The sequence below is a fragment of the Branchiostoma belcheri genome, unplaced genomic scaffold (genome assembly GCF_001625305.1).
Source record: "Branchiostoma belcheri isolate BF01 breed outbred unplaced genomic scaffold, Haploidv18h27 scaffold11, whole genome shotgun sequence".
NCBI classification, from domain to species: domain Eukaryota; kingdom Metazoa; phylum Chordata; class Leptocardii; order Amphioxiformes; family Branchiostomatidae; genus Branchiostoma; species Branchiostoma belcheri.
The window spans coordinates 1,844,247-1,870,191 of NW_017802491.1; the positions used below are offsets into that span (position 1 = coordinate 1,844,247).

The 25,945-nt window shown below is 45.1% G+C and overlaps 1 protein-coding gene across 1 annotated transcript in view; it reads left to right on the top strand.

Annotated features, from left to right (window-relative positions):
- LOC109482506 (titin-like) overlaps nt 1–25,945 on the top strand; it is a 90,895-nt gene that overhangs the window by 47,681 nt on the left and 17,269 nt on the right. Inside the window, 29 exon segments of the mRNA XM_019785239.1 lie at nt 6,792–6,848; nt 7,291–8,472; nt 9,202–9,276; nt 9,600–9,725; nt 9,910–10,173; nt 10,707–10,973; nt 11,286–11,940; nt 12,085–12,479; nt 12,693–12,788; nt 12,895–12,987; nt 13,123–13,215; nt 13,340–13,432; nt 13,558–13,650; nt 13,765–13,920; nt 14,206–14,307; nt 14,548–14,604; nt 14,952–15,224; nt 15,533–15,799; nt 16,030–16,278; nt 16,476–16,739; nt 16,912–17,175; nt 17,458–17,724; nt 17,989–18,264; nt 21,601–21,867; nt 22,164–22,296; nt 22,492–22,616; nt 23,150–23,158; nt 23,800–24,069; nt 24,865–25,134. Of these exon segments, the coding sequence (XP_019640798.1) occupies nt 6,792–6,848; nt 7,291–8,472; nt 9,202–9,276; nt 9,600–9,725; nt 9,910–10,173; nt 10,707–10,973; nt 11,286–11,940; nt 12,085–12,479; nt 12,693–12,788; nt 12,895–12,987; nt 13,123–13,215; nt 13,340–13,432; nt 13,558–13,650; nt 13,765–13,920; nt 14,206–14,307; nt 14,548–14,604; nt 14,952–15,224; nt 15,533–15,799; nt 16,030–16,278; nt 16,476–16,739; nt 16,912–17,175; nt 17,458–17,724; nt 17,989–18,264; nt 21,601–21,867; nt 22,164–22,296; nt 22,492–22,616; nt 23,150–23,158; nt 23,800–24,069; nt 24,865–25,134 (6,738 nt within the window).

The following is a 25,945-nucleotide window of genomic DNA, read 5'->3' on the forward strand; positions in this document are numbered from 1 at the left end:
CAGATAGTACTGTATTGGAATCGGGAATACAGTACCTTGTTCCTTAAGAGCGTGGATTTCAGGTATATACCAACTGATGAAAACATTACTGTGGTATCCTTGCAGTGGAACAGAAAGGTGAAGAAAAACTACCTCCGACATCCCCAAAAGCAGAGGTTAAGGCCTCAGGTATGAAGTACAGAAACAGCAGTTGTACTGTCTAATACTTGACGTACCTACTGTTAACGTGATTAACCTGAATGCGACTAACGTCTGAATTACGAAAGTATTGACAGTACAATTTGTCTGTTAATAAGTATATTTAGACCTTTGCAGTCACATATTACCGTTATCAATCTGTTATGTGGTGGTGTTGGGTTGTTCTCCACTTTTTTATGTATCCATCAAATGGTGATAAGGAACAACAATGTTTTCCATGTATATAACCTAGCGGGTTCTCTATATTGTTTTCCCACGAAAACGGCATTTATAGTTTAGAGTACTGATGTGGAAGGGGGTTTGATAAGTTTATAACTATACACTGGCGGCATTTCACTTAGAAGAGGTTCTGATGGAGCATCCTACTAAACTTCCCACCGAAGCAACAGAGGCAGTTGTTACCAAATCAGAAAAGACGATCGTGCACGAAAAGCCAAAGGCGATGGTCGTACGGCTGAGGCTTCCTGAAACAAAAAAGAGGGCGGTCTCTCCCACGACACCAGCTGGAAAAACTAAGGCCGAGGCGGAGAAAAGTGTGCAGAATGAACATAAAGACGTTGTTAATCAGAAGAAGCCCCTTACGGAGGCCGATGCTACCACAGGAAGGTCTGCCGAGACACCAGCATCTTCAACAGAAAATGAAGCCAATGCGGAGGTAATAACTGTTTCCAATGCGCCCGTTGAGACTACAAGTGTGGCCGTCTCTGTCCAGGAGGTTGCTGTAAAAAGACCTTTAGAATACCACTCGGAAAAGGCGGTAATCCCAGAACAAGCGACGAAAACAGTCATTGAGACGAAGCGCACACAGACAGTGAATGGAAAACCACCAGTGGACGAAAGGCCGACAGAGAAGGGTGTTGGAGGAGAAACGAAGGAGGGTGATTCTACGACGCCTACCGAGAAAACAGATACCAAAGAAGTTATGGTCTCACTACCATCAAAGCCCCTCAAGAAAGGTGCCCCTGGCGAGGAGGTTGTTGTAGAAAAACCTACATATCACGCGGAAAAGGAGGTAACCCGAGAACAAGCGACGGAAACGGCCATTGATAAGACGCTCGAACAAACCGTGAATGGAAAACCGCCAATGGATAACGAGCCGTTAACACAGAAGGATGTTGGAGAAGCAATGCAGGAGGTTGATTCTACCACACCCACTGCGAAAGCAGATGTCATTGCTGAAGAAATTATGGTGTCACTACCATCAAAACCCCTCACAAAGAAAGGTGGCTTTGGCGAGGAGGTTGTAGAAAAACTTTCTGAATACCACCCGGAAAAGGAGGTAATCCAAGGAAAAGCGACGGAAACGTTCATTGAGACGAAGAGCACAGAGACAGTGAAGGGAAAACCGCCAATGGACAACGAGCCGTTAGCACAGAAGGATGTTGGAGAAGCAACGCAGGAGGTTGATTCTACCACACCAACTGAGAAAACAGATACCATTGCTGAACAAGTTATGGTCTCACTGCCATCAAAACCCCTCACAAAGAAAGGTGGACTTGGTGAGGAGGTTGTTGTAAGAAACCTTTCTAAATACCGCCCGAAAAAGGAGGTGATCCAAGGAAAAGCGACGGAAACGTTCATTGAGACGAAGAGCACAGAGACAGTGAAGGGAAAACCACCAATGGACGAGGAGCCATCAAAACCGTCAACAGAGAAGGGTGTTGGAGAAGAAACGAAAGAGTTTGATTTTATCACACCCACCGAAAAAACAAATACCATTGCTGAAGAGGTCACCGTCTTACTTCCCCTTACAGAGAAAGATACTCTTGTTTTTGTAGAGGAAGTCAAAGAGGTTGCTGTTCTAAAGACTCCTGAGATGATGATTACTGGCAAGCAAAAGCAAGTAATGCTGGTGCGGGAAGAAGAAAAAGAAGCCAAAAAGGAAACCAGTCCAAAGAAACAAGTCATAACACACATTGATGAGAAACCGAAGGCGAATCCAGTTCAATCGGTACCTCTAGAGAAGTCGACTAGCGAGGAAACAACAGACGAGAAAGTGAGTGTGGTGGTCGTTCCGGAGGAGCGTCAAGACCGCACCTCTGATAACAAACGACCAAAACCTTCAACCAAAAAGGGAACAGTGGGGGACGCGGTCGTTCACAAGACGCCGTCTGAGGCTGCTCCCGTCAGGGACGGTTCAACTGATCATGAAGAACAGACTAAAGCTCAACCAGAAGAATCACAAGAGAAACTAGGGCTCTATGAAAAGTTTATAAGTTTTGTGTTTAAGAAGGAATCGACTACCAGACCTCAACGAGCTCCGGAAGGAATGCAGGAAAAAGAACTCCGTGAATCTGTAGTGGTACAGATGGAACCGGCCGACAACACTCAACCAGAAGAACCACAGATTGAAGAGGCACCAGTGCAGGAGAAGGGACCGACTATTGAACCACAGACACAGGTCCCTCTTCCAAAATCAGTATCCCCTGACACTGCAGTGGTACAGAGGCTTGAACCACAAGCAGAACATGGACAACATGAGACATTTGAGATCCAAAGGATAGAAACAACTGCCAAACCTCTCCCAGACGAATCACTAACAAAACTTGAACTCAAAGAGTCGGTTGTGGTAAAGACGATAGAACCTACTACCAAAGTTCAACCAGAAGAACCACAAACAAAACCTGGACTCCATGAGACGGTAGTTGTACAAAAGGTTAAACCGACTACCAAACCTCAAACAGAAGAACCGCAAATAAAACCACCACCCCTTGAAACGACAGTGGTACAAAAGATAGAAATGACTACGAAAGCTGAACCAGAAGAGCCACAAACAAAGCCGGCAGGACTCCATGACACGATAGTGGTTCAGCATATGGAACCGACTACCAAAGTGGAACGAGAAGAGCCACAAAAGATAGAACCTGGACTCCACGAGACGATAGTAGTACAGCAGATAGAACTGACTACCAAAGATCAACCAGAAGAACTAGCAACAAAAGCTGGACTCCATGAAACGGTAGAGGTACAAAAGATAGAACCGACTACCAGACCTCAACCAGACGAACTACAGACAAAACCAGGACTCCACGAGACGGCAGTGGTAGAACAGATAGAGCCAACTACCAAACCTATCAAAGCTCAACCAGAAGAACTAACAACAAAACCTGGACTCCATGAGGCGACAGTGGTACAGAAGATAGAACCGACTACAAAATCTCAACAAGACGAGCCACAGACAAGCCCTAGAATCCATGGGACGGTAGTTGTACAAAAGGTTGAACAGGCTACCAAACCTCAAGCAGAAGAACCGCAAACGAAACCATCATCCCTTGAAACGACAGTGGTACAAAAGATAGAACCCAGTACCAAAGATAAACCAGAAGGGCCGCAAACAAGGCCTGGACTCCATGACACGGCAGTGGTACAGCAGATAGAGCCGACTTCCAAAGATCAACCTACCAAAGCTCAACCAGAAGAACTATCAACAAAACCAGGACTCCATGAGGCGACAGTGCTGCAGAACATAGAGCCGGCTACAAAAACTCAGCAAGACGAGCCACAAACAAAACCTGGACACCATGAGACGGTAGTGGTCGAAAGGATAGAAACAACTGTCAAAGCTCTCCCAGAAGAATCCCTAACAAAACTTGAACGAAAAGAGACGGTAGTGGTAAAGAAGATAGAACCGACTACCAAAGCTCAACCAGAAGAACCACAAACAAAACCTGGACTCCATGAAACGGTAGTGGTACAGGAGATAGAACCGACTAGCAAACCTCAACCAGAAAAACCACAAACAAAACCAGGACTCCATGAAACAACAGAGGTACAAAAGATAGAGCCGGCTACGAAAGCTGAACCAGAAGAGCCACACACAAACCCTGGGCTCCATGAGACGGAAGTGGTACAGCAGATATTGCCAACTACCAAAGATCAACCTACCAAAGCTCAACCAGAAGAACTATCAACAAAACCTGGACTCCACGAAACGGTAGTGGTACAGACGATAGAACCGGCTACCATACCTCAACAAGAACTACAAACAAAACCTGGAATCCCGGAAACTGTAGTGGTACAAAAGAGTGAACCCACTACTAGACCTGAACCAGAAGACCTACGAACAAAACCTGGACTCCATGAGACGGCAGTGGTACAGAAGATAGAAACGACTACCAAAACTCAACAAGACGAGTCACAAACAAAACCTGGATTCCATGACCATGGGACGGTAGTGGTACAAACAACTGCCAAACCTCTCCCAGAAGAATCACTAACAAAACTTGAACTCAAAGAGACGGTTGTGGAACCGACTACCAAAGCTCAACCAGAAGAACAACAAACAAAACCTGGACTCCATGAGACGGTAGTGGTACAGCAGATAGAGCCGACTACCAAAGCTCAACCAGAAGACCTATCAACAAAACCTGGACTCCATGAGGTGGCTGCGGAACAGAAGATGGAACCGACTACTAAAACTCAACAAGACGTGCCACAAACAAAACCTGGATTCCATGAGACGGTAGTGGTCCAAACAGCTGCCAAACCTCTCCCAGAAGAATCACTAACAAAACTTGAACTCAAAGAGTCGGTGGTGGTAAAGACGATAGAACCGACTACCAAAGCTCAACCAGAAGAACCACAAACAAAACCTGGACTCCATGAGACGGTAGTTGCACAAAAGGTTGAACCGACTACCAAAACTCAACCAGAAGAACCGCAAACAAAACCAGGACTCCATGAAACGACAGTGGTACAAAAGATAGAACCGACTACGAAAGCTGAACCACAAGAGCCACAATCAAAGCCTGGACTCCATGACACGATAGTGGTACAGCATATGGAACTGACTACCAAAGCGCAACGAGAGGAGCCACAAACAAAACCTGGATTTCATGAGACGGTAATGGTACAAACAACTGCCAAACCTCTCCCAGAAGAATCACTAACAAAACTTGAACTCAAAGAGACGATAGTGGTAAAGACGATAGAACCGACTACCAAAGATCAACCAGAAAAACCACAAACAAAACCTGAAATCCATGGGACGGTAGTGGTACAGGAGGTAGAACCGACTAACAAACCTCAGCCGGAAGAACCGCAAATAAAACCATCACCCCTTGAAACGACAGTGGTACAAAAGATAGAGCCGACTACGAAAGCTGAACCAGAAGAGCCACAAACAAAGCCTGGACTCCATGACACGATAGTGGTACAGCATATGGAACCGACTACCAAAGTGCAACGAGAAGAGCCACAAAGGATAGAACCTGGACTCCATGAGACGACAGTGGTGCAGCAGATAGAACCGACTCCCAAAGCTCAAACTACCAAAGCTCAATTAGAAGAACTATCAACAAAACCTGGACTCCATGAAACGGTAGTGGTACAGCAGATACCTCAACAAGACGAGCCACAAACTAAAACAATAGTTCTTCAAAAGATGGAACCGATTACCGAACCTCAAATGGAAGAACAGCAAACAAATCCCAGACTCCACGAGACGTTAGTGGAACAGAACCTGGTACCAACTTGCAAGTTCCCAGTTCAGGCAGAAGAACAACACACAAAACCCGGAACCCATGAAGCTATCACCATAGCTCAACCAGAAGAACCACAGACTGAAGACGAAGTTGTACATGCGATAGATGTTAAACCTCAGCAAACAGAAGAAGAACCGAAACCTGGACTCCTTGGTGAGACAGTGGTACATGATCTGAAACCAACTATCAAACTTGAACCAGAAAAGGTTCAAGCAAAACCAACTCTCTATGAGACGGTAGGAGTGCAGAAGATGGTACCAACTGCCAACCAACAACAGGAAGAACCACAAACAAAACCCTCACTCCATAAAACGGTAGAAATACAGGAGCTCGAATCGACCACCAAACCTCAATCACAAGAACCACAGAGAAAATCCGGACTCAACGAAAACCTAACAGACCAGAAGAAACCAACAATTAAGCTTCAACCTCAGGTCATGCCAGGTGGGACAAACAATGGTAAAAAACGTCATCGTTTCATCTACAGCGGGTGAGAGGTGGCTGGTTCTTCTTCTTGCAGGCGTCTTTGCTGGCCTTCTCATTTGCTAAGGTCGCCTGAATGACATGGTTGGAAAGACTATGCCAATGCGGGGGAAAAGGTACTCCGTGGTAGAATCCTTCATTGATCATGTCTCCTAGCCTTTTACAGGTGGTTTCATCGATTATTATAGTATTTACATTGGTGTTAACATGTTGGTGTTCATTTCTAGTTCAAGGTCAACGTACTAAGAAATAACTTCATTAATTCATGTTCTTTCACTTTTTATTGCTCTGGTACCCCATTCTGTGTAGAATCTTTCTTGTATATTTCATTTCTCGTTAATTCTCATCAAGCTGAGTTGAGGGTTGTCGGTGAGTAAGTGGGTTGTCGGTGATGCTTTTTCTGGTACTGGTATGTTGGGTGCACAAGGGATTCGCTCTATGGCGAAGGAAGCTATACCGAAGCTTGCACACTGGTATTACACTGGTAAACATCTTACCATCAAGGTAGCTATAGTGTCTATAGTAATCTAAATTTGCTTTCACAGTTTCGTATTTGGTCTCTTTTAACTTCTAACGTATTGACTTCATGGAATGGGTTCGATACAGTTGCAATTCTTGTCATTACAGAGGAGAAGGAACGGGATGAACAAGCAAAGCCTACATTGCCTGTGTCTGTCCCAACAGGTACAAACTAAAAGAGCATTCCTTGTGCTACTGTTGCTTTGACATGTACTTAATAACCACCTGGGATCCGTGCTTCAGATAACCTACATCGACAAAGAATTTCTTGAGATTAAAGATAATGTCGAAAGTACTGTCAGCACAAGGACATGCAAGAGGTCACTACCCGTGACATGTACCCAGTAAAAAACCATACTAGCGTTCCTTGTTATAGGATCCTGTAGATACGTAGCTTTGGGGAGATATAGTGAAATATGTACGGCAGTTTAAGGTTTAGTGATGATGTTCTTACCTTGCTTATTTCTGATGACGAAAGCCAGAAACCTAACACTATTTGTCAGGCGTTGCAATGCATGCCGATACTTAAACTTGTGTTTAGATTTAGTCAATTTCCTCATTATACATACTTCTCTGCCTAAGTGTTCAATGTATAACGCTCAAACAGACAGGCCAGTCGCTGTCGCCCCAACGGACGCAAAAGAGGCCGAGAGAACCGCTGAACAAGGAGAGCCAAAACAGGTGATCCCAAGCAAGGTGGAGTCGCTGGAAGCAGATAAAGAGACGGCCGTCCTCAAGACACCCACTGAGACTGAGACAACTCAGGTCGTTCAACAGATTACAGAAGAAAAGGTGTTGCATCCTTCAAAGCTGAAGGAAGATGTACAGGAAAAACCGAAAGAGGTCGTTATTCAGAAGAAGACTCGTGAAACAACGGAGACCAAGACATTGCCTGTCGACGAGACACCAACAAAACCTCCAACAGGGAAAAGTGCCACTGCGGAGGTAGCTGTTCCCAAGACGCCCCTTGAGGCTACGAAGGCGGCCGTTCCTGTCGAAGAACCTGCAGTGGAAAAACCTTCCAAGGACCAGCCGAAAATGGAGCATACCCAAGAAAAAAAGACGGAAGCAGTCATTGAGAAGAAACTCCCCGAGGCAGTTGGCGAAATACCCCCGACAGAGAAGGGTGTTGAAGAAAAAGCAAAGGAGGCTGATTCCAAGGTACCCACTGAGGCAGGAGATGCGGTCGCCATCAGAGAAGTCACGGTATCAGAGCCGTCAAAACTCACAACAGAGAAAGATGTCCCAGTCAAGAAGACTGTCCCCGTCAAGGAAGACGCCGTTCCCATTACTTCTGCCGAGAAAGGTAGAGACGCTGCAGCCCCGAAGATCCCTCGCGAGGAAGTCAATATTACCCCTGAGAAGCCAGTAGAGGTGGTAAGCAAAGACGTGGAGAAAAAAGAGCCGAGTCGTCTAAAACAAGAGGCCTTACCTGGCGCTGAGAAGAAACCAACGGAGGCTCCAGTCCACAAGAAACCAGAAGATGCTGCTCCTTCCAAGAAGCCAACAGGTAAGGAAAGAAAAGAAACTGTACCAATGGAAAAGCCACCACAAGTGGTGGCCACCACTAAAGAAGAAGAGGTCCGAGGACCAGAGAAGCCACCGTACGAAGCGTTTTCAATAGAAAGAGGGGAAGATCTTGTCACGAAACCACCGACTGAGGTACCCAAGACAGAACCTTCTACCAAACCAAAGGTCCTTCAGGCCAAACTAAAAGAAGAGTCACAACCAAAACCGGGTCTGCAAGAAAAGGTGACTGAACTGCAACGACAGAAACTGGGCGTGCCAGGTGAGAGGAACAGTGGTGGTGGTAGCGGTGGCGGAACTGGTTCCTTTCCTTGCGGATGGGTTTCATTTCTATGTCAGCCTTTTTGTTTGGTCCTGATGTTGCCTGAATGAAATGGCTGGCATGAAATGACCCTGTCAACGAGAGGGGCAGTAGTGTGTTGTGGCTTTGATGCTGTCCATCCACATGTAGATGAAATGGAGCTCCTGGTGTTCGGGGCTTTCACTAAGCTAAACAGTTTCCCATTGTCATATACAACACGCATATGGGTGTATGGGTGCACTTAACATTGCTGTCATTAGGCTAGCAGTGATTTCGTACAAGAATGGCAATGGACATCCCATAATAAGCCTACGCGTCATCTTCATCACAATACCATCTCAGTAGATATATCATTACTTCCATATACGTACCTTCATCGCTAGACTTTAGCTCTTCTTCACCTTTACGTCATCATCATATTTCATCTTACGTCTTTCATTACCATCTCACAACGTACATCGTACTAAACCACCTAACCATGGCCATATTCTCACATATTTTTCTCTCTTCCATTCTTCCATCCTACATGATGCATAGCACCATCAACTGCTCAACGTGGGTTACCGGCACACATTCCTCATGCACGCGCGTTTGATTAACCTAAAACTTCTTTGTCTTAAGGAGGGGTGTGTCTATAGGCTGGAGCGGTTTTTAATTTGTTCTAATTTGATTCTCGTTGTCCTTTACCAGTGGAAAAGCCAACGGTCGAAGAAAAACTGGAAGAAAGGCCGACAACTTTAGAGGCAGTAGAGGAGTTGATGGGAGGTATACCATTTTGTGTCAACACTTGACATTTCAAAAGATTTCAAGGAATAATATTCGTATTGATGAATATTTGACCGATATTCCGCTGACGAAATGCCAATGCACACGGTGGAAAATGGGAAATAATCTCAAGTCTAATGTTCTGACATAGTATTACTCTCATCTGCGCGAGATAGCTCTTTCTATTGTGTCTCGCAGCTGCCTGTGTTCGTGTTCGCATGTTTCTTTGCGTTTCTATATCTTTGTTGTGTTACGTTGCTTTCTGTATGTGTGACTTTTTTGTTTCATGTTTCGTCTTCTGTCTGTGTTCAATGTGTTCAAAGCTGTCGCGGTCCCCGGACCCGGCGCGGTTCCAAAAGGCAAGAAAGAACAACCCCGGGAGGCTATACCAGAGGGCGAGGCCGCTAAACCCGAGGCAGTTGTTGCTAAACAGAAAGAAGCCGCTAAAGGTATTAAGAGAAAGCAAAGATCTTGTTGCTCATGCAAAACCCTATTGTACATGTATGTATGTTGCTTCAACCCCTGTTTTATGTTTTCTTTCTGTCAGTACCACTTAGTAGTTTGACAAAGCTTTCACCCAAAGGAAACCTCTCCCAGCTTCTGCTTTGTCCCTCCCCTGTACGCTGTGTGTAGTGCTCCCAGCTCCTGCCGAAGTGAGGCTGAACCATGTGTCAGAGTCCGGCATGTCGCTGGGCTGGTCGCCTGTCCCCGGCGCGACCCGGTACGAAGTCGCCGTTCAAACAGAAGGAATAGAACTTCTCACAGGAAAGACGACGAACATAGAGTACAAGATAGACGGTCTAAAACCGAGCAAGAAGTATCATTACAGTGTAACTGCCATTGGACCTGACGGAACCAGAAGTGCCCCCAGCAAAACATTCCATCAAATGACTAAAGGTAAACATGGTGAAGGCTCATCGATCGCGTGTGGCGAGTAGCACTTACATGTAGGTGTAACAAAAATTGTGTTTCTTGAAGTACTGTTCATGTGGACGCCGGATACATAGATTCGTGTCCTTTTCACAGGAGCTGCAACCGAGATCCAACGTTCCACAAACATCTTGTTTTCAAAAACATATTTGTCTGGACCAGGTCCAAAGTTTATAACTTTATCGTCTGGTCACTGGACAATCCCAAAATTGTGTTCGATATAGGTTTTAGTGAGTGTGTGCTGTGGGTAGACATTTTCATTACTGTACTAACTCCCGATGGACTCTTCCACATGCGGACTTCATCATTTCTTATGGAAAGTTCAAATACCGGGGAAACAAAGTCAATGAATTGTTAGCCTTAAATGTAACGCTTGCGAGGATAACTAAGAGGGCTAGAAGGACTATACCATTATTAGCGTCAGCGTTAATATTGGTGAAGGAATCGTGCCACAACTCTTAGTTCCCCACAGAATTCATCACGACAGTTTCCCTTTGCAGCTCTTTCCACACCTGGTGGCATCAAGCCATCGTCGCTGACGGAGACCGGCGCCACCATCGCATGGAAGCCCGTCCCAGGCGCCACCAACTACAGCGTGTCTGTGTCCCCGGCCCACGGCAGGGTCCTGGAGAGCAGCGGTGGAGCGTCGGGGGCCGAGAGGCGACTGACCGACCTGCAGCCCAACACCGAATACACGGTGTCCATCGCGGCCGAGGGAGTCAAGGGAACCAGTGCCACCTCTGCACCAGTTGTGATCAAGACCAAAGGTAACGTCGGTAGAAAGAGGAAAAAACTGTTTTTTTAATCCAAGCTTGCAAGAAAATTAGGTTGAGGACCAAAGGAAGATATTGTGCGGCCATACAGAATTCAAGACCAAACATTCTATGATCCAGTTCCCTACCGTATTTCCCCCAATTGTCTACGCATCCCCAGTAATGCATGCCCATTAAATGTGTGTATGCAAATGTTACATTCTGACAGTTATGAAGACAATATACAATTGATATCCCGTTGTACATGTGTTTTTGCTTGTGCACGTGCTTTGTCATCACATCACATTTTCCGATCGTTATTCGTAGATGACGAAGAAAGGAAACGGCGAGAAGCTGAAGAGCTCAGGCAGAAGCAGCAAAAAGAGGAAGAAGAACGAAAACAACAGGAGCTTCTTCAAAGGCAGAAGAAGGAGGAGCAGGCACTTCTCGAGAAGCAGCGCAAGGAGGAAGAACAAAGAAAACAACAAGAACTTCTTGACAAGCAACGTAGAGAAAAGGAGGAAAAGGATCTTCTCGAAAAGCAAAGAAGAGAAGAAGAACAGAGAAAACAGCAAGAGCTCGAGAAACAACGCCAAGAAGACAAGAAGCAAAAAGAACTCGCTGAGAAGGAGAGACTAGCGGAAGAACAAAGAAAACAACAGGAGCTTCTCGACAAACAACGCCAAGAAGAAGAACGTAAACAGAAAGAACTTCTCGAAAAGAAGAGCAAAGAAGACGAGGAGGCTCGGAAAAAGAAAGAACTTGAAAAACAACAAAGAGAGGAGGAAGATAGGAAGCAAAAAGAACTCCTCGAGAAACAGCGCAAACTTGAAGAAGAGAAAAAACAAAAGGAACTTCAAGAAAAACAGAGGCAGGAGGAGGAACAAAAGAAACAGCTTGAACAGCAGCGCAAAGAGGAAGAAGACCGCAAACAAAAAGCTCTCCTCGAAAAGAAACGCAAAGAGGAGGAGGAGCGAAAACAGAAAGAACTTCTCGAAAAGAAGAGCAAAGAAGACGAGGAGGCTCGGAAAAAGAAAGAACTTGAAAAACAACAAAGAGAGGAGGAAGAAAGGAAGCAAAAAGAACTCCTCGAGAAACAGCGCAAACTTGAAGAAGAGAAGAAACAAAAGGAACTTCAAGAAAAACAGAGGCAGGAGGAGGAACAAAAGAAACAGCTTGAACAGCAGCGCAAAGAGGAAGAAGACCGCAAACAAAAAGCTCTCCTCGAAAAGAAACGCAAAGAGGAGGAGGAGCGAAAACAAAAGGAACTTCTAGAAAAGCAAAAGAAGGCAGAAGAGGAGAAAAAACGAAAGGAACTCGAGAAGAAAAAGTTAGAAGACGAAAAGAGACAAAAAGAAGAAGAACGTAAGAAGAAAGAACTTCTCGAGAAAAAGAAGAAAGAAGAAGAACAAAAGCAGAAAGAGCTCCTCGAGAAAAAGAAGAAAGAAGAGGAAGATCAGAAACAGAAACAGCTCCTCGAAAAGAAGAAGAAAGAGGAAGAAGCCGCTGCAGCTGCTCCTGGTAAGACTTTATGTAACTATGATCAACTATTACAGACTGTTGATACGTGGTTGTATTGTGGAGAGATGCATGGATATTAGCTCTAGATGATTTTCCATTGCATTGACATCGCCCCATAACATTTGTCAGAAGTGCCACTTCCCCTTTGTCAAAGTAAACTGAACTAACCCTGTCTGTGCCTGTCCATGTGTCGTTGTCATCTGTGTAAAACAGAGGAGAAAGTAAAGAAAGTTCCCGCCTGGTTAAAGCGAAGACAGGAGGAGGAACAACGGAGGAAAGAGGAGGAGGAAAAAGCCAAAGCACGGGCTGGTGTGTGTCTCTGTCGGTGTGTGTTTGTGTTCACCTTCCTAAAGTTGTCCTTCGTCGACACACTCCGGTAACAGTGGTGTTTTAGCATGTGTGTTATTTTATTCAGGGGAAAAGAAAATACCTGCCTGGTTGAAAAGAAGACAAGAGGAGGAGGAGAAGAGAAAGAAAGAAGAAGAACAGAAAGCCAAAGCCCCTCCTGGTAGTGACATTGTGACATTAACATGAAATATATCACCTTCTGCGTACTCACAACATTTAACTTTCATGTCGACAATGGCTGTGCTGACGTGCAGACGAGAACCTTGTCATTATTGGATATTTCTTATATCTTCAGCAGAAAAGAAAGTGCCCGCCTGGAAGCAAAGACAACTAGAAGAGGAGGAAAAGAAAAAGAAAGAGGCTGAAGAGAAAGCCAAAGCTCCTCCTGGTATTGGCCTTGTTACACATTTGGATCAAATCATTCATATACCTTCTTCGATGTCTTCGTAATTCCTTATTTTCATGATAACCTAGCAATGGAAAAAACCATAACCTCCTTACTGTATGTTCAGCAGAAAAGAAGGTACCCGCCTGGAAGCAAAGACAACTAGAAGAGGAGGAAAGGAAGAAAAAGGAAGCTGAAGAGAAAGCCAAAGCTCCTCCTGGTAGTGACATTGTCATATCAATCAGAGTTACTGTTTTTTGTTCGTATACACAACTCTTTACTTCCCTTATAACCAAAGATATGATTAAGTGAAGATAATAATTTGCCTCCTTATTGTATCTTCAGCAGAAAAGAAGGTACCCACCTGGCGGCAAAGACAACAAGAAGAGGCGGAAAAGAAAAAGAAGGAGGCTGAAGAGAAAGCCAAAGTTCCTCTTGGTACTGATCTTGTTTCAAATGACTGACTGCTGCTTTTTTCCCTTGTCTATTTGTGTTTCTGTTTTGACCCTGTATGTATCTGAAACTGAATGTCTGTTTGTCTTTAAAACAAAGCTAAGAAAGTTCCTCCAGAAGAAAAGAAGCCGGTCGCTCCTCCGACAGAAAAGAAAGCTCCGCCCGCAGAAAAGAAGGTTCTGCTAGTTGAGAAGGAAGAAAAGAAGGTGGAAGAAGAACCCAAAGCGGTGGCCGAAGTTGTCGAACCTCCTCTAGGTATTTGTTACTAACTGTGGTGGTGGACAGCACTAGTCTGCTTTTATGTGTTTCAATGTGTTGTCTGTTGGCCGCTGCTTATATATGGTGATCTCCGGAGGCTAATGCTCATCGTACTAACCACCTCGTGCAGAGTCACGTGCCATCACTCATCATCTTATTTTCTTCACAGGATTTTTACGAAGCACGGAATGTACGGGAAGCATGGAATCATACCTGAAGCTTTCGAACATTCACTTTGTCATCTGTTGTTAGATTCTAATTGATTCCTACTGTCGTTTTCAGAGCAAGAGGTTGAACAGGAGGAAGAACCAGAAGAATTTTCGACCGGAATCTCGGCCTTTGCCGAAGCACGACAGGCAGCTATGGAACAACAGTCAGTCGAAGGTGGGTTGTAAAAATTGCGCATGATGTTCCATAATTATCCCGAATAGTCATAATTTTGTTCCTTTGAAAAAGTTCTTACTGGATACGTTACCAGATCAGACGACATTGCAGCGCCACCTACCTGTTTTACTGCATGTACCGTAATCACATGCATGTGTCTCATGAAACATAGCAAAGCCATGGATTCGAGTTGTTATGGTAACGCGTTAGAGCTCAATTAACGCTGCTGTCTTCCCGCAGTCCGACAAGCTGCTCCCGTGGTCACCATCGATGCTTCAGCATACGCAGCCATGGCAAGTAAGTCAGAGTTCATACACGGGTATGCCCTTTGTCTTTCTGTTTGTCATTGAACACGGATTTGAGAATGGTAATACTTGACATGTACTTGACATTAGAACTACACTCTGTGTCGTTGAGATGCCTAATTGATGCCTAATTGATGTAAAATGTAGACACTGTAACATGTTTTAGGGCACATCCTGTAACCTAGCAACCGTACATTGTGTGACATAATCCTACTAGCCAATTATCAATACGCAGATACGAACCAATCATCAATACGCAGATACGGACTCTAAGAACTGAAATCAAATAACGACTAGAATTGGAAGTAACCCACTGCTATGTTTTTGCCTCCCCATCAGTTGCCCACTACCCTACCTCTGTGAGGACGTCCCAGGTGCAGGACCGTACCCTCATGCTGAACTGGGACCCGGTGGTGGGCGCAGAAGATTATGACGTCAGCTTCGACCCTTGTGGTGACGCCGAGGTGTTCCTGACTGACTATGGTCCTGTCGCCCCCATGCGGAAGATCAGGGGACTGAAGCCCTGTAAAACATACAAGATCACCGTCTCGGCCAAGAAAGCCAACAAGGAGAGGACGAAGGAAAGTGAAGTGATCAAGGTCACGACTAAAGGTGAACGAACACAGTGTCAGTAGATTTAGGCGTCTAACATAACATAACATAACAATGCATTTTAAGACCAATGGAGCTCACGTTGCATCCCCCTCCACTTATACATTAATAGAAAAAAAACCTTTCATACACTTACAGGACGAACCAATGACAGATGTCACGCAGGTTTTTGGCGAAATATTACTCCAATACTAACGTATCTGTTAACCTTCCTGGGCTTCGGTAGAACGTTTGATGATGCAAGGGTAAGGTATCAGGTAATATGAATATGTACCATTTTCCTGACTTCTTCTTGATTTGGTTTTCAGCTCTTCCTTCGCCTTCTGAATTCCGCGCCATCCGATGTCTGGACAACAAAGTACTGTTTGGCTTTGACGCCGTGTACGGAGCCACCAGCTACATTGTGGGTACCGACTCCAAGGAGGGCGTGTCACGGGTCACCAGGATGGACTATGACCGGGTAGAGGTGGAGATCAGCGATCTCCTCCCGGCTACAGAGTACCAGGTTACTGTCACGGCGCAGGGGCCAAAGGGTGTAAGCGCCCCGTCTAAATACTTCACCATCGGAACGAAGGGTATGTCATCAGCTTCATGTTCGAAAGGTTTTAACATTTACGACTCCTTTACCTAAGTTAACGTTTTTTTTGGTGTCTTGATCTCCTACATCATGATGAAGGTGCATCATCGTAATATCTTTCGGTGTTTTGTGTCAGCTTGGTAGTCTTGAATTGCATGTTCGTGCAGAATTATGGCCAAATAATTGAATAACGTCGAATTATGACTGACTTATGTGTCTTCTGTCCAGTCATAACCGAGCCTGAGGACCTGGTCGCCAAGGCGGACTCCGAGAACGACATGACCGTGACGTGGTCGCACGTGAAGGGGGCAACAGACTACGAGTTTCTCATCAGCCCTGAAGGCAAGGTGAGGGAATCCGGTGCGACTGCCCGGAAGGTCTCCGGCCTGAAGCCTGGAGTGGAGTATAGGATCTCCGTGGCCGCGAAGAAAGGCGAGCTGGTCGGCTCATCAGCAGTTACCAGGAGCTTTACCAAAGGTACTACTGGAGCATCCGCTTTGCTCGTTTTCCTGACTCATCTTGTCAGGTCGCAATGACTTCAGCACATTCCTATACTTAGTGACGCGTTAATGACTTGTGCGTTCTTGACGGTATACTGAATGATTTCTATCACTGTTGCACAATCTATAGATACAACTTGAATCTGGCGACTGAATGTTTTCATCATTTTGCAGCCTTGGCACGACCTGAGAGTATGCGCTGCGTGTCCGCCTCCGACACGTCAGTGATAGTGGCCTGGAACCGTGTCCAGGGTGCCACCGGATATGACGTAGAGACCAGACCTGCCGGAGGAACCGCCATCACGCCTAAACTCCCCGGCGCTCCGGAGAGGGAGATCACCGGCCTGAGGCCCGCCACGGAGTACCAGATCATCATCACGGGCAGGAGCTCCAGAGGGGACGGGCTGGCATCTCAACCACTCAAGGTTAAAACAAAAGGTATGTATGGAATGTACATATACAATATTTATGAAGCAAAAGGAATTACAAGTACATGTATCATTATTGGAGATTCTTTAGGTCTTTCGGCCGTCCCGGATAATATTCAAATGATGTCTTGTCTTGTGACGACATGTTCTTATATTAACGTGACACCTTCTGAATTCCGTAGCATTCGGTGCTGTCTCTAGCATCAGGGTCACCAATTGCACCGACACAACAGCGACCATCCGCTGGTCACCGGTCAACGGCGCGACGTCGTACGACGTTAAACTTGACCCGTCTGAGGGGAGAATACGTCAGACGAACGGTTCTCAAAGCCCGGAGAGACAGATTACCGGGCTGGTACCCAACAAGGAGTACAGCGTCATCATCGTACCGAAGAGTGCCAGCGGCGAGGGGTCCGTCAACAAGCCTTTCACCTTCACCACCATGGGTAAGGATTTTCGACAGAGCCTCACAATTCTGTGTCTTCACAAGTATGGCATGCATACAAACTCAGTCCTGTGCCTATCATTAATGCTAAAAATATAACATCATCATGAGCAGTAACATCCCATGTTCGAGTATTACACAATCCCTAAAATTGTCTTGAAAGGATCATGGGGTAGCCTTAATACAGAGTTTAAGTTGTTTTAACTTCATTGAAACATAATCAAATTTCCAGTCATGGATCTTTTTCTATGACCCAACATATACATATATTTCCGTTCTGTAGCCCTGTCCACGCCAAGTAATATCAAGGTGACTGACATCACAGAAGAAGGCCTGAGTCTGACCTGGGACGAGGTTCCCGGTGCCTACGACTACAGCGTGTGGATGGACCCTCCGGGAGCTACCATCATCCCGGGCTCGGGGGGTGCCAGGGCGCCCGAGAGGCACATCAGCCGGCTGAAGTCTAACAAAGAGTACTCCATCACCATCGTGGCCGAGAGTCCCCGGGGAGACAGCTGCCGCAGCGACCCTGTGGAGGTGACTACAGAAGGTGAGCGGTTACTGGCGTAATGGTGAGGAGTTACACATAACATGCAGGAAACTGGGAACTGAAATCGGAGAGCACAACCCTAAAAGGGTTTACACCCGTTTCCATGAATTGAAAATTTAGAATACTGAAATGAGTGTTGATTGAAGGACAGTCATGACCGCCACCGACTACCTACCATCTACAACAACATTTTAGCCGTAATTGATTGTAATCTTTCATACAATATACGGATCTTTTTAATCCCGAGTGTTATTTTGTGTTCAGCCTTGCATGGCCCCACCGGACTGAAGACCACCAACATCACCCAAACCGGGATGAGGTTGTCCTTCAACCCGGTTGCTAATGCCCGTGACTACGAGGTGGTCCTGAGGCCCCGGCTCGGTACCGTGTTCGCGCCCGGCCGGGGTAACGACCCCTCCCAGCCGGAGAGAATCATCGAAGATCTGAAGCCCAACACGGAGTACGACATCTCTGTTATTGCCGTCACCAATAAGGGCGTCAAGAGCGAGGTCTCCAAGAGCATCAAGAGGAGGACCTACGGTAGGCCCAGTTATTTTCTTGTTGCTTTCGTCGAATTCGAATATGATCCATTGATGTCATTTTTTCGTCGTCATTATCGGTAAACAACATGTTTGAGATTTTCTATGTCAGTCATTTTTGCTGCAAAAATGAGGATGGACTTTTGTTTGTACTTTTTTCGTGAAAACTTTAACGCGCGATGTATGTTTTTAATGAAGACAGGAGTGGCTATGCCATATTGCGCAGTGCAACTATATATTTAAACGATGTTGGCAGCGTTCAGAAGCGTTCTGAAGAAGGTACAATAATCCATGTCCGACAATTTTACCCACCATACATCTAATAGGTAGAAATAGCTGTTGAATGAATTGTTTTTCAATGAAGTGGGTCCTACCATCCTTGATACTTGTCACAACCAGTTTAAAGGGTTTGTTAGAGCCGTAGGTAATCCTTTGTTAGGAACCGGTCGGAGGAAGAGGAAGAGAAGGAGGAACACCGAGAAGGACCGTCAGCGCCGGCGGGAGAGGAGGAAGGCTGCCCGGGAGAGCAAACGCAAGGGCCTGGCGCGGAGGAGGAGGGCGACCATCAAGAAGAAGTGGCGCAGGAGGAAGAAGAACTCCTTCTACAAGAAGCCTTGGCGCTTCGGGTGGCAATAGATATAGCTACTTGAGATGCATTACCAGAAATCAATGACGATCTGACAGGTGTTGGGAGTTTGGGAGACGTTTACATGTAGCCTTGCGAAATACTTAAAAATTGAAAGAGAGAGGTGAATACTAAAAGTGACGAAGAGCTTGCATTATACGCCGAAGTAAAAGGAAATACCTATTCTTTTACCAAAGATAAGGGGAAATATAAAAGAAGGGATTTAGCCACAGTGAATTAGGCGCAACATCTGGTACAAATAGAAACCTCTACACTTTTCCTCTGGTGACAACGGCATGCATATATTAAAAGGAAGCCTTTCTCTTGAATATTTTGTATTCAGTACTTTTACAGAAGAGTATATGGAAAGGTTTTTGTCCTAGAATGGAATTACTATACGCTCTAGGCAAACGAGTGCCCTTTTCAGGAACATGTATAGTAGACTTGGACTATGACAATCAGTGGAAGTTACGGTCCCCAGGCCCCAAAAGTTACTTTTCTGACATCCCAAAATCGACTGTATCAGGTGTTAGCTGTAAGATATTGGAGGGCGTAAGTTGTCGATATCGGAGGCCTTCCTGTATATGTTGAGGGAACAAATAGGAAATGTACATGCTTTCCTTCCAAAGAATTTGCTTTTGCTTAATCTTTTCTTAACCATTGAACTAACCAATCATTAACAGAAACTACTTAAGGAATTGCCGGTAAACTATCTTAGCAAAGTACTAAAAAGTGTTTCGTTTTCAGTCGTTTTATGTAATAAACCAACCATTTTGAACTAATTCAACATTTACCACAAATGGTGTGTGTGTAGACCATGTATTGTCTATTCTTTGTGAAGCAAAGTGCCCTTGAAGTCGTAGAATTCTTTTAAAATCTGTTGTGTTAGATTTGGCGAGGTGTAACATTGGTACTGTGTGTGCTGTTGCTCATTATATACTTCATACGACCATGGAAACATGTGGTAAAGGAAAACTTTGGTCTTTCAATCTTATCTCATGGCAAAATCTAAAGACTCTCTACCATATACTTATAAAAGACTCTCTACCATATACTTATACCGAACTTCAGACAATGTTTAGTGATAAATAATAATCACGTCTACGTGATGATTGCTGTAAGCTTTGGTGCTAGTTTGGTGTTCTAGTTTGTTTTATGGATTTGAGTCCTACTTGCGTAATTTACCTTAGATTTGATATTTGTAGCGTTAGTGTTATTATGAAAGAATTTAGATGCATGACAATTCTTGGTTTGTGGTGTAAGTTTCTACGATTTAGAAGCTGCTCTAGAGAACCATGCTGCTCCCCTAGAAACCTCTTACGTATGTTCTTAAGTTTACGTCAGTATCTTTAAGTTAGTTCCTCAGGCAATTTGTTAGCATTACTGTTTGCTTATTTTGAAGGACATTGGTGAGTTTTGTAATTATGTTCTGTTGCTTTTACCATGAACAGTTGAAGACAAAACATATGTTTACTTATGACGACTCTAGAATTCAACCATCATAGAGCAATCCGTAGTTTGATGATGAAAACAGCGACTTGCGAGGACAGTTGGTATGAGATAGCAGAGAACCAAAAATCGAAAGTTGACAACCAAATCTACCATTGATTTAGTGTGTTTACACATTACGTCACAGTTTATGAATATGATCAATCAACCAACCAACCAACCAACCAACCAACCGACCGACCGACCAAAGAATATGACGGCGCTAAAGCGATTATAACATACGCACATTTAACATAGGAAATATGCTATGTAATGTTGAGGTGCATCATCAACATGGTTGTGATATTAAATTTTCAAATCGGGGCGTCGTTGGTCGTCAACTTTCTATTGCTGCTAGACGAAATAATGTTCCAATCATGAAGAATTGTTAAAGTTCAGAATCATGCAGGCAGGTTCCTCCTACCTCAGTGTGGAGTTTCCAGTGGGACCACTGTTTGGTGAGACAGCCAGACCAAGCTTTGTACGGTATAGGTGAAGAGATTAACCGGGAATCTGAACCTCCTCAAATCAATTGTCCGAGCAAACAGCTACTGAAGTAAACGATAGTCTTCATGAAGAGTTCCACCTGTCCATTTTGCTGTTGTGTATGAGCCAAAGAAATAAAAGTTGCCGTGGGTTGAACGCACTTGTTGTATGTTGATGGATATTGTACTTTACCAGTAGAACATATGCTACATTGCAAACAGCATTGCATGCTTTCTTATACAGACACGAAAACACAGGACGATCTTCAGCAATATGTCTGTAGAGTAGACCAGTGTAAATGTGGTACTATATCTGTCAGTTCATGTAGTTATGTGACTGTAGAAATGATAACAGTACTATTCAACAATCCAATATCTACGATTGACACGCAAGCCATGTAGCCATGTAAGGTGGGTAAACTATCTCATATGTTCACTATCTATTATTCCTGCTGTTCACCGCCTACACAACTTCTGTTCAACTGTGCTCTTCCTCCATCTTTTGCCTTATGATTTGGCACTGTTAAGTTTTGTGTCTGCAACAGTCATTACACATCCAACTCTCCCACTATTGTGTACGTGTGTGTGTCTCACTCTGAACCTGTCGCATCATGAACGCTGCCAACTCTATGATTTCTCTTCCAACCTTTCGCTTCACTTTTCTTTACTGTTGTCACCGTGTCTGTTCTTCATGCTCTCTCTCTCGCATCTGCCTCTAACTCCACCTCAACTCCTTTAGCGTTTCCTCCCCCCTCGGGAGTCACAGCTACCTCCACCACGGGGACGACCGTGGCCCTTCAGTGGCCCGCCGTGACCGGGGCGGACAACTACACGGTAGACATGACGCCCCGGGGCGGCGAGGCACACCGGACGGACAAAGGTGCCAGCGCTCCCGAGCGTCTGGTCAAGGGACTGCAGCCGGGAACAGTTTACGAATTCTCGGTGACCGCAAAGGGCAAGGGAGGACAGAGTCCGCCTGGGGAGACATTCAAACATAGGACGAAAGGCAAGTACCCCAGTAACATAGACATTTCATAGGTTTTCATGACGTCATCTTGGTTCTAGTTCCATCCGCCATCTTTGTTTCTCTCTGAACAAGATGAAAGAAATGACGTCATACAGAAACAAATCTTTCTACACTACTACGAAATTATAGTATATGTCCTGATCTTCAAGTCGGGAGAGATGGCTCCTCATTCAGAAAAGCCTTACCTTCAATTCCTGTCGTGCATCTGTATACCCTGCACGGTTCCTGATCGATAAACTAACCCAAGGTATAAACTGTCGGCCATTTTGTTTCAGATCTGGTCTCACCGAAAGGTTTCGAGGCGTCCAGTGTGACAGACAGCAGCATGGTTCTGTCCTGGACACCCGTGAAGGGCGCCAACAAGTACAACGTCACTACTACCTCCTTCGAGAAGACAACAGAGTCTAGGTATTGTGGAGCTCATTCCCTACAAGATATGGACTTCTTGTCAGTATTGTTCGAAGACTTTCGAAGATTCTTTGATGGGCTAACGCTACAATGACTATCACAATGCATAGCAATAGATAGCTAGAACTCTACACAAGTGTATGAAAGAGAACACGTTCACGTATGTACTTACGGTTGTCTTATGCTCCTTTGCAGCGCTGGAGAGGCAACTACTGAGATCAAGGGCCTGAAGGAGAGCACAGAGTACACCTTCGTCGTCACGGCGGAGGGACATCTCGGTAAAAGCGCCCCTAGCGCTCCGTTTGCGCACACCACCAGAGGTGATCATGATTTTTATTGGCTCACACTCATGTGTGTACTGAGTTCGTGCTTGTCCGGTGTATCTTCCTCCTTATTGTGTTTTCTATTATTTGCAATCCAAGGCCTTACTTGGTTGTGGTCAAGGGCTGTAATTTGATTGTCCACATGATTGCTCAGGGAAGCAATAAAAGAAACGAGTCGGCGATAGGATAGAGTGGATTTCATTTGAAGTCGGTAGCTCCCAACAATGCAAAATACCGGAGCAAAGAAAGCTGATGCCAAGCATATAGACACTTCATGAGTTGTACAAGATATTTTGACTTTGAATGTTCTAACGATGTAGAACTGATTCTACTCGATTTCGTGTTAGCATCTAAAGCATCTTCTTATGTAAATTAATCCTACTAAGCCGTTCTTCTTTCTCCAATATTGGTATTTGTGTATGTTACGCGCGACCTTGAAAGCCTATACATGTCTCTACGCTTGTGTTGTATTTCCTTACATCTAACCTAGTCCTTTTTGTCTACCCCCTCCCTCTCCGTTACATCCGTAGCCAAACCTGGTACGTATTTTGTTTCATATTCTTGTACTGTTTACCCTCGGTCATCTTTAGTTTGCATAGCGGATGCCACCACTCCATATTTAGCATGGCCGCATGGGAGAGGTTGTTGTAGCTAAAAGTCTCGGTACTTATGAGGTCATGGCTAGTTAGCAAAATTTTAAGATGTCCTCAGTGGCGATGCGGTCATAATGATAAGACTGACCGTCCCTGTCTCCGTGTCAATGTTATCACAAATATCTGTTACCCCTATTTACTAACATATTCTAGCTGATTCTTTGCAATACGATACGGATGGAGGCATACTTTTTGACGTGCGGTGTGGGCACTTAGGTGCGGCTGAACTTGTTAAAGGGACTATAGTTGCTATGAATAGGGCCGAACTATGTACAAAACAAAAACACCACATATATCCTCTGCATCTTGTTTATTTATTGATATTTGATGTCGCTTCTGCTAAAGTTCAAGTGTAGCCTATTCGTGTACGTCAGTTGGTGTCCTTAACATATTTCTATGGACCTTTCCGTTGTCACGCCCACATATTTGCGCTCAGGTCCTGCCCTTGTGGTGTAATATGCGTTATATGTCACTGTATCACGGATAAGTTTTAATAAACAACTAAACAAAAAGTTTCTTTTTCTCAGCTCTGAAAACACCAGTAGGTCTGAAGGCTTCGTCGGTGACCCACAGTTCTATGACCATCACATGGGCGCCTATCGCCGGTGCTACCGACTACGCCTTCGAAGTCAAACCGGAGGGCGCCAACGTCGCCGTTACAACCAAGGGAAAACAAGCTCCAGAGAGACAACTAACAAACCTAAAGGAAGGCACAGAGTACAGAGTGGTTGTTCTGGCCGTTAGCAGCCATGGCATGAGCGCGGCCAGTGAACCTCTGATACAGCAGACATCCCTTGGTAGGTTCTTCTGGCTAGATCACATGACCAATCCGAAATAAAACGCAGGGTGGTTCGGCATGTGGAATATGCTGTTCAGGGCATTCGATCCGAGAAGAAACACGGAGGACAGAAATACCTACTATAGCGACCATTTTGGCAGCAGTTCGTGACGAAGAATCTAGTATTTTTCCTGTAGTTAATTTGGTATTTACTACAGATAAAAACTCAATTACATTTCCCGAAAGTGCAGCATCAGCTCCTATGCATGTGTGTATTATTTTCAGTGCCTATATGTAGTATAATTAGCCATGAAACTTGGCAAGCGTATCGTCGATAAAAACGGAATGACGAGTATGCTGAGAGAGAGTGACATTCAAGCCGGGGCGTCGCATATTGCTTACGACAGTTGATGACACCAGACACCGCAGAATCTATTTTCTGACGCTGCCAGCCTGCAGCTTCTAGCCTGTCGGTCCCGTAGTCTCGGGCAGCCGGCTTTGGTTTTGTGGGAGAGTCTGCACCCAATTTCTCTGGGATTTTTCGGGAAAGCAGCTTATATTTACGACTGGAGTATAAACCCCGGTGGAACTTTACAGTTCATAAGGGGTTTGATCCAAAGGCGAGATATTTAATGTTATTTTTCTAGGAACGGAATCTCTCTTCCCTGGGGAATACTTCAAACCAAAATAGCAACGGGTATCGGGGAAGCCCAGTTGGAAAAGTCATTCTTTTGCTTTGTTGTTTGAAATTCGAGTGTGTTAGCCATGTTTCTGGGTCTTCTGCAAAGGTAACACTTTATTTTTTTGTCCACAGCGCTTTCCGCGCCCACTGGATTACGGGTTACCTCCGTCAAGGAAACTTCATTGACCGTTGTCTGGGGCTCAGTCAAAGGAGCGACCAGCTACGACGTCTCTGTCGACCCAGCCCACGGGAAGGTTGTTGCAGGACCCAGGGGACTGACCCAGCCTGAGCGGGAGCTACAGGGACTAAACCCGGGGACTGACTACACCATCAGAGTCGTATCCAAGGGACTGCGCGGACAGAAGAGTGCAGATAGCGCGCCCATCACTCAGAAAACCAAAGGTATGTGCGCTACCAACTACCCTACAGTGTACAAAAATAGACTAGCACACCGTTCTCAATATGATTTCATGTAATATTCCATTGATAAAAGTATTCTGACAAACTCTTAGCGCGGTATGGTACGCTCGTGTACCTACGTGAAAGCTGGCACGTCGTTAGCGTTTAGTTTGGCATGATGGAGTCTACCGATCGGTATTACCACTAAAAATAGTGTTCTGGATTTCATATCTGAACTCATCTTCCATCGTCAGCTGTTCTTTGTGAAACTCTTATAGCGTTGTGCATGGTCTGTCGTGTTGCAGTACTGCGTACGTACAAACTTTTATGGACATATCTACTACAATGACAACGTCTTACCATAGCTACCGACGCGACACATGGCGAAATGCGCTTAGCGTTATGCCGGGCGCTGTAACGATGTTACCAAAATAGACCGGCTGAACTTTAGACTGCGTGTATGTATCAGTGTTATTTACTCTCACTGTCCTTTTCATGACATCAATCCATCCCATCTGCCTCCCACCGCCCATGACTGTCCATTCCATCACGTCAGCCGTAATGTTCTGTCTGTCTGTCTGTCATTTCCTCATCCCAAGAAAGAGAACATTGGCGCCCAAAATCAACCAGACATCAACTTTCTTCTGCGATTGAATACACTGTTTTCTTTGTTGTTCTCCTTGAGTATCCAATCCATTCTGATGCACTTGCTATCGCGAATCCTTGCTGAGTCTTTTTTTACGTTGTTGTCTGTGTTTTGTGCGTATTTTGTCAGACGAGAGATGTCTTATGTTGTGTATTGTACCCAGTGGCG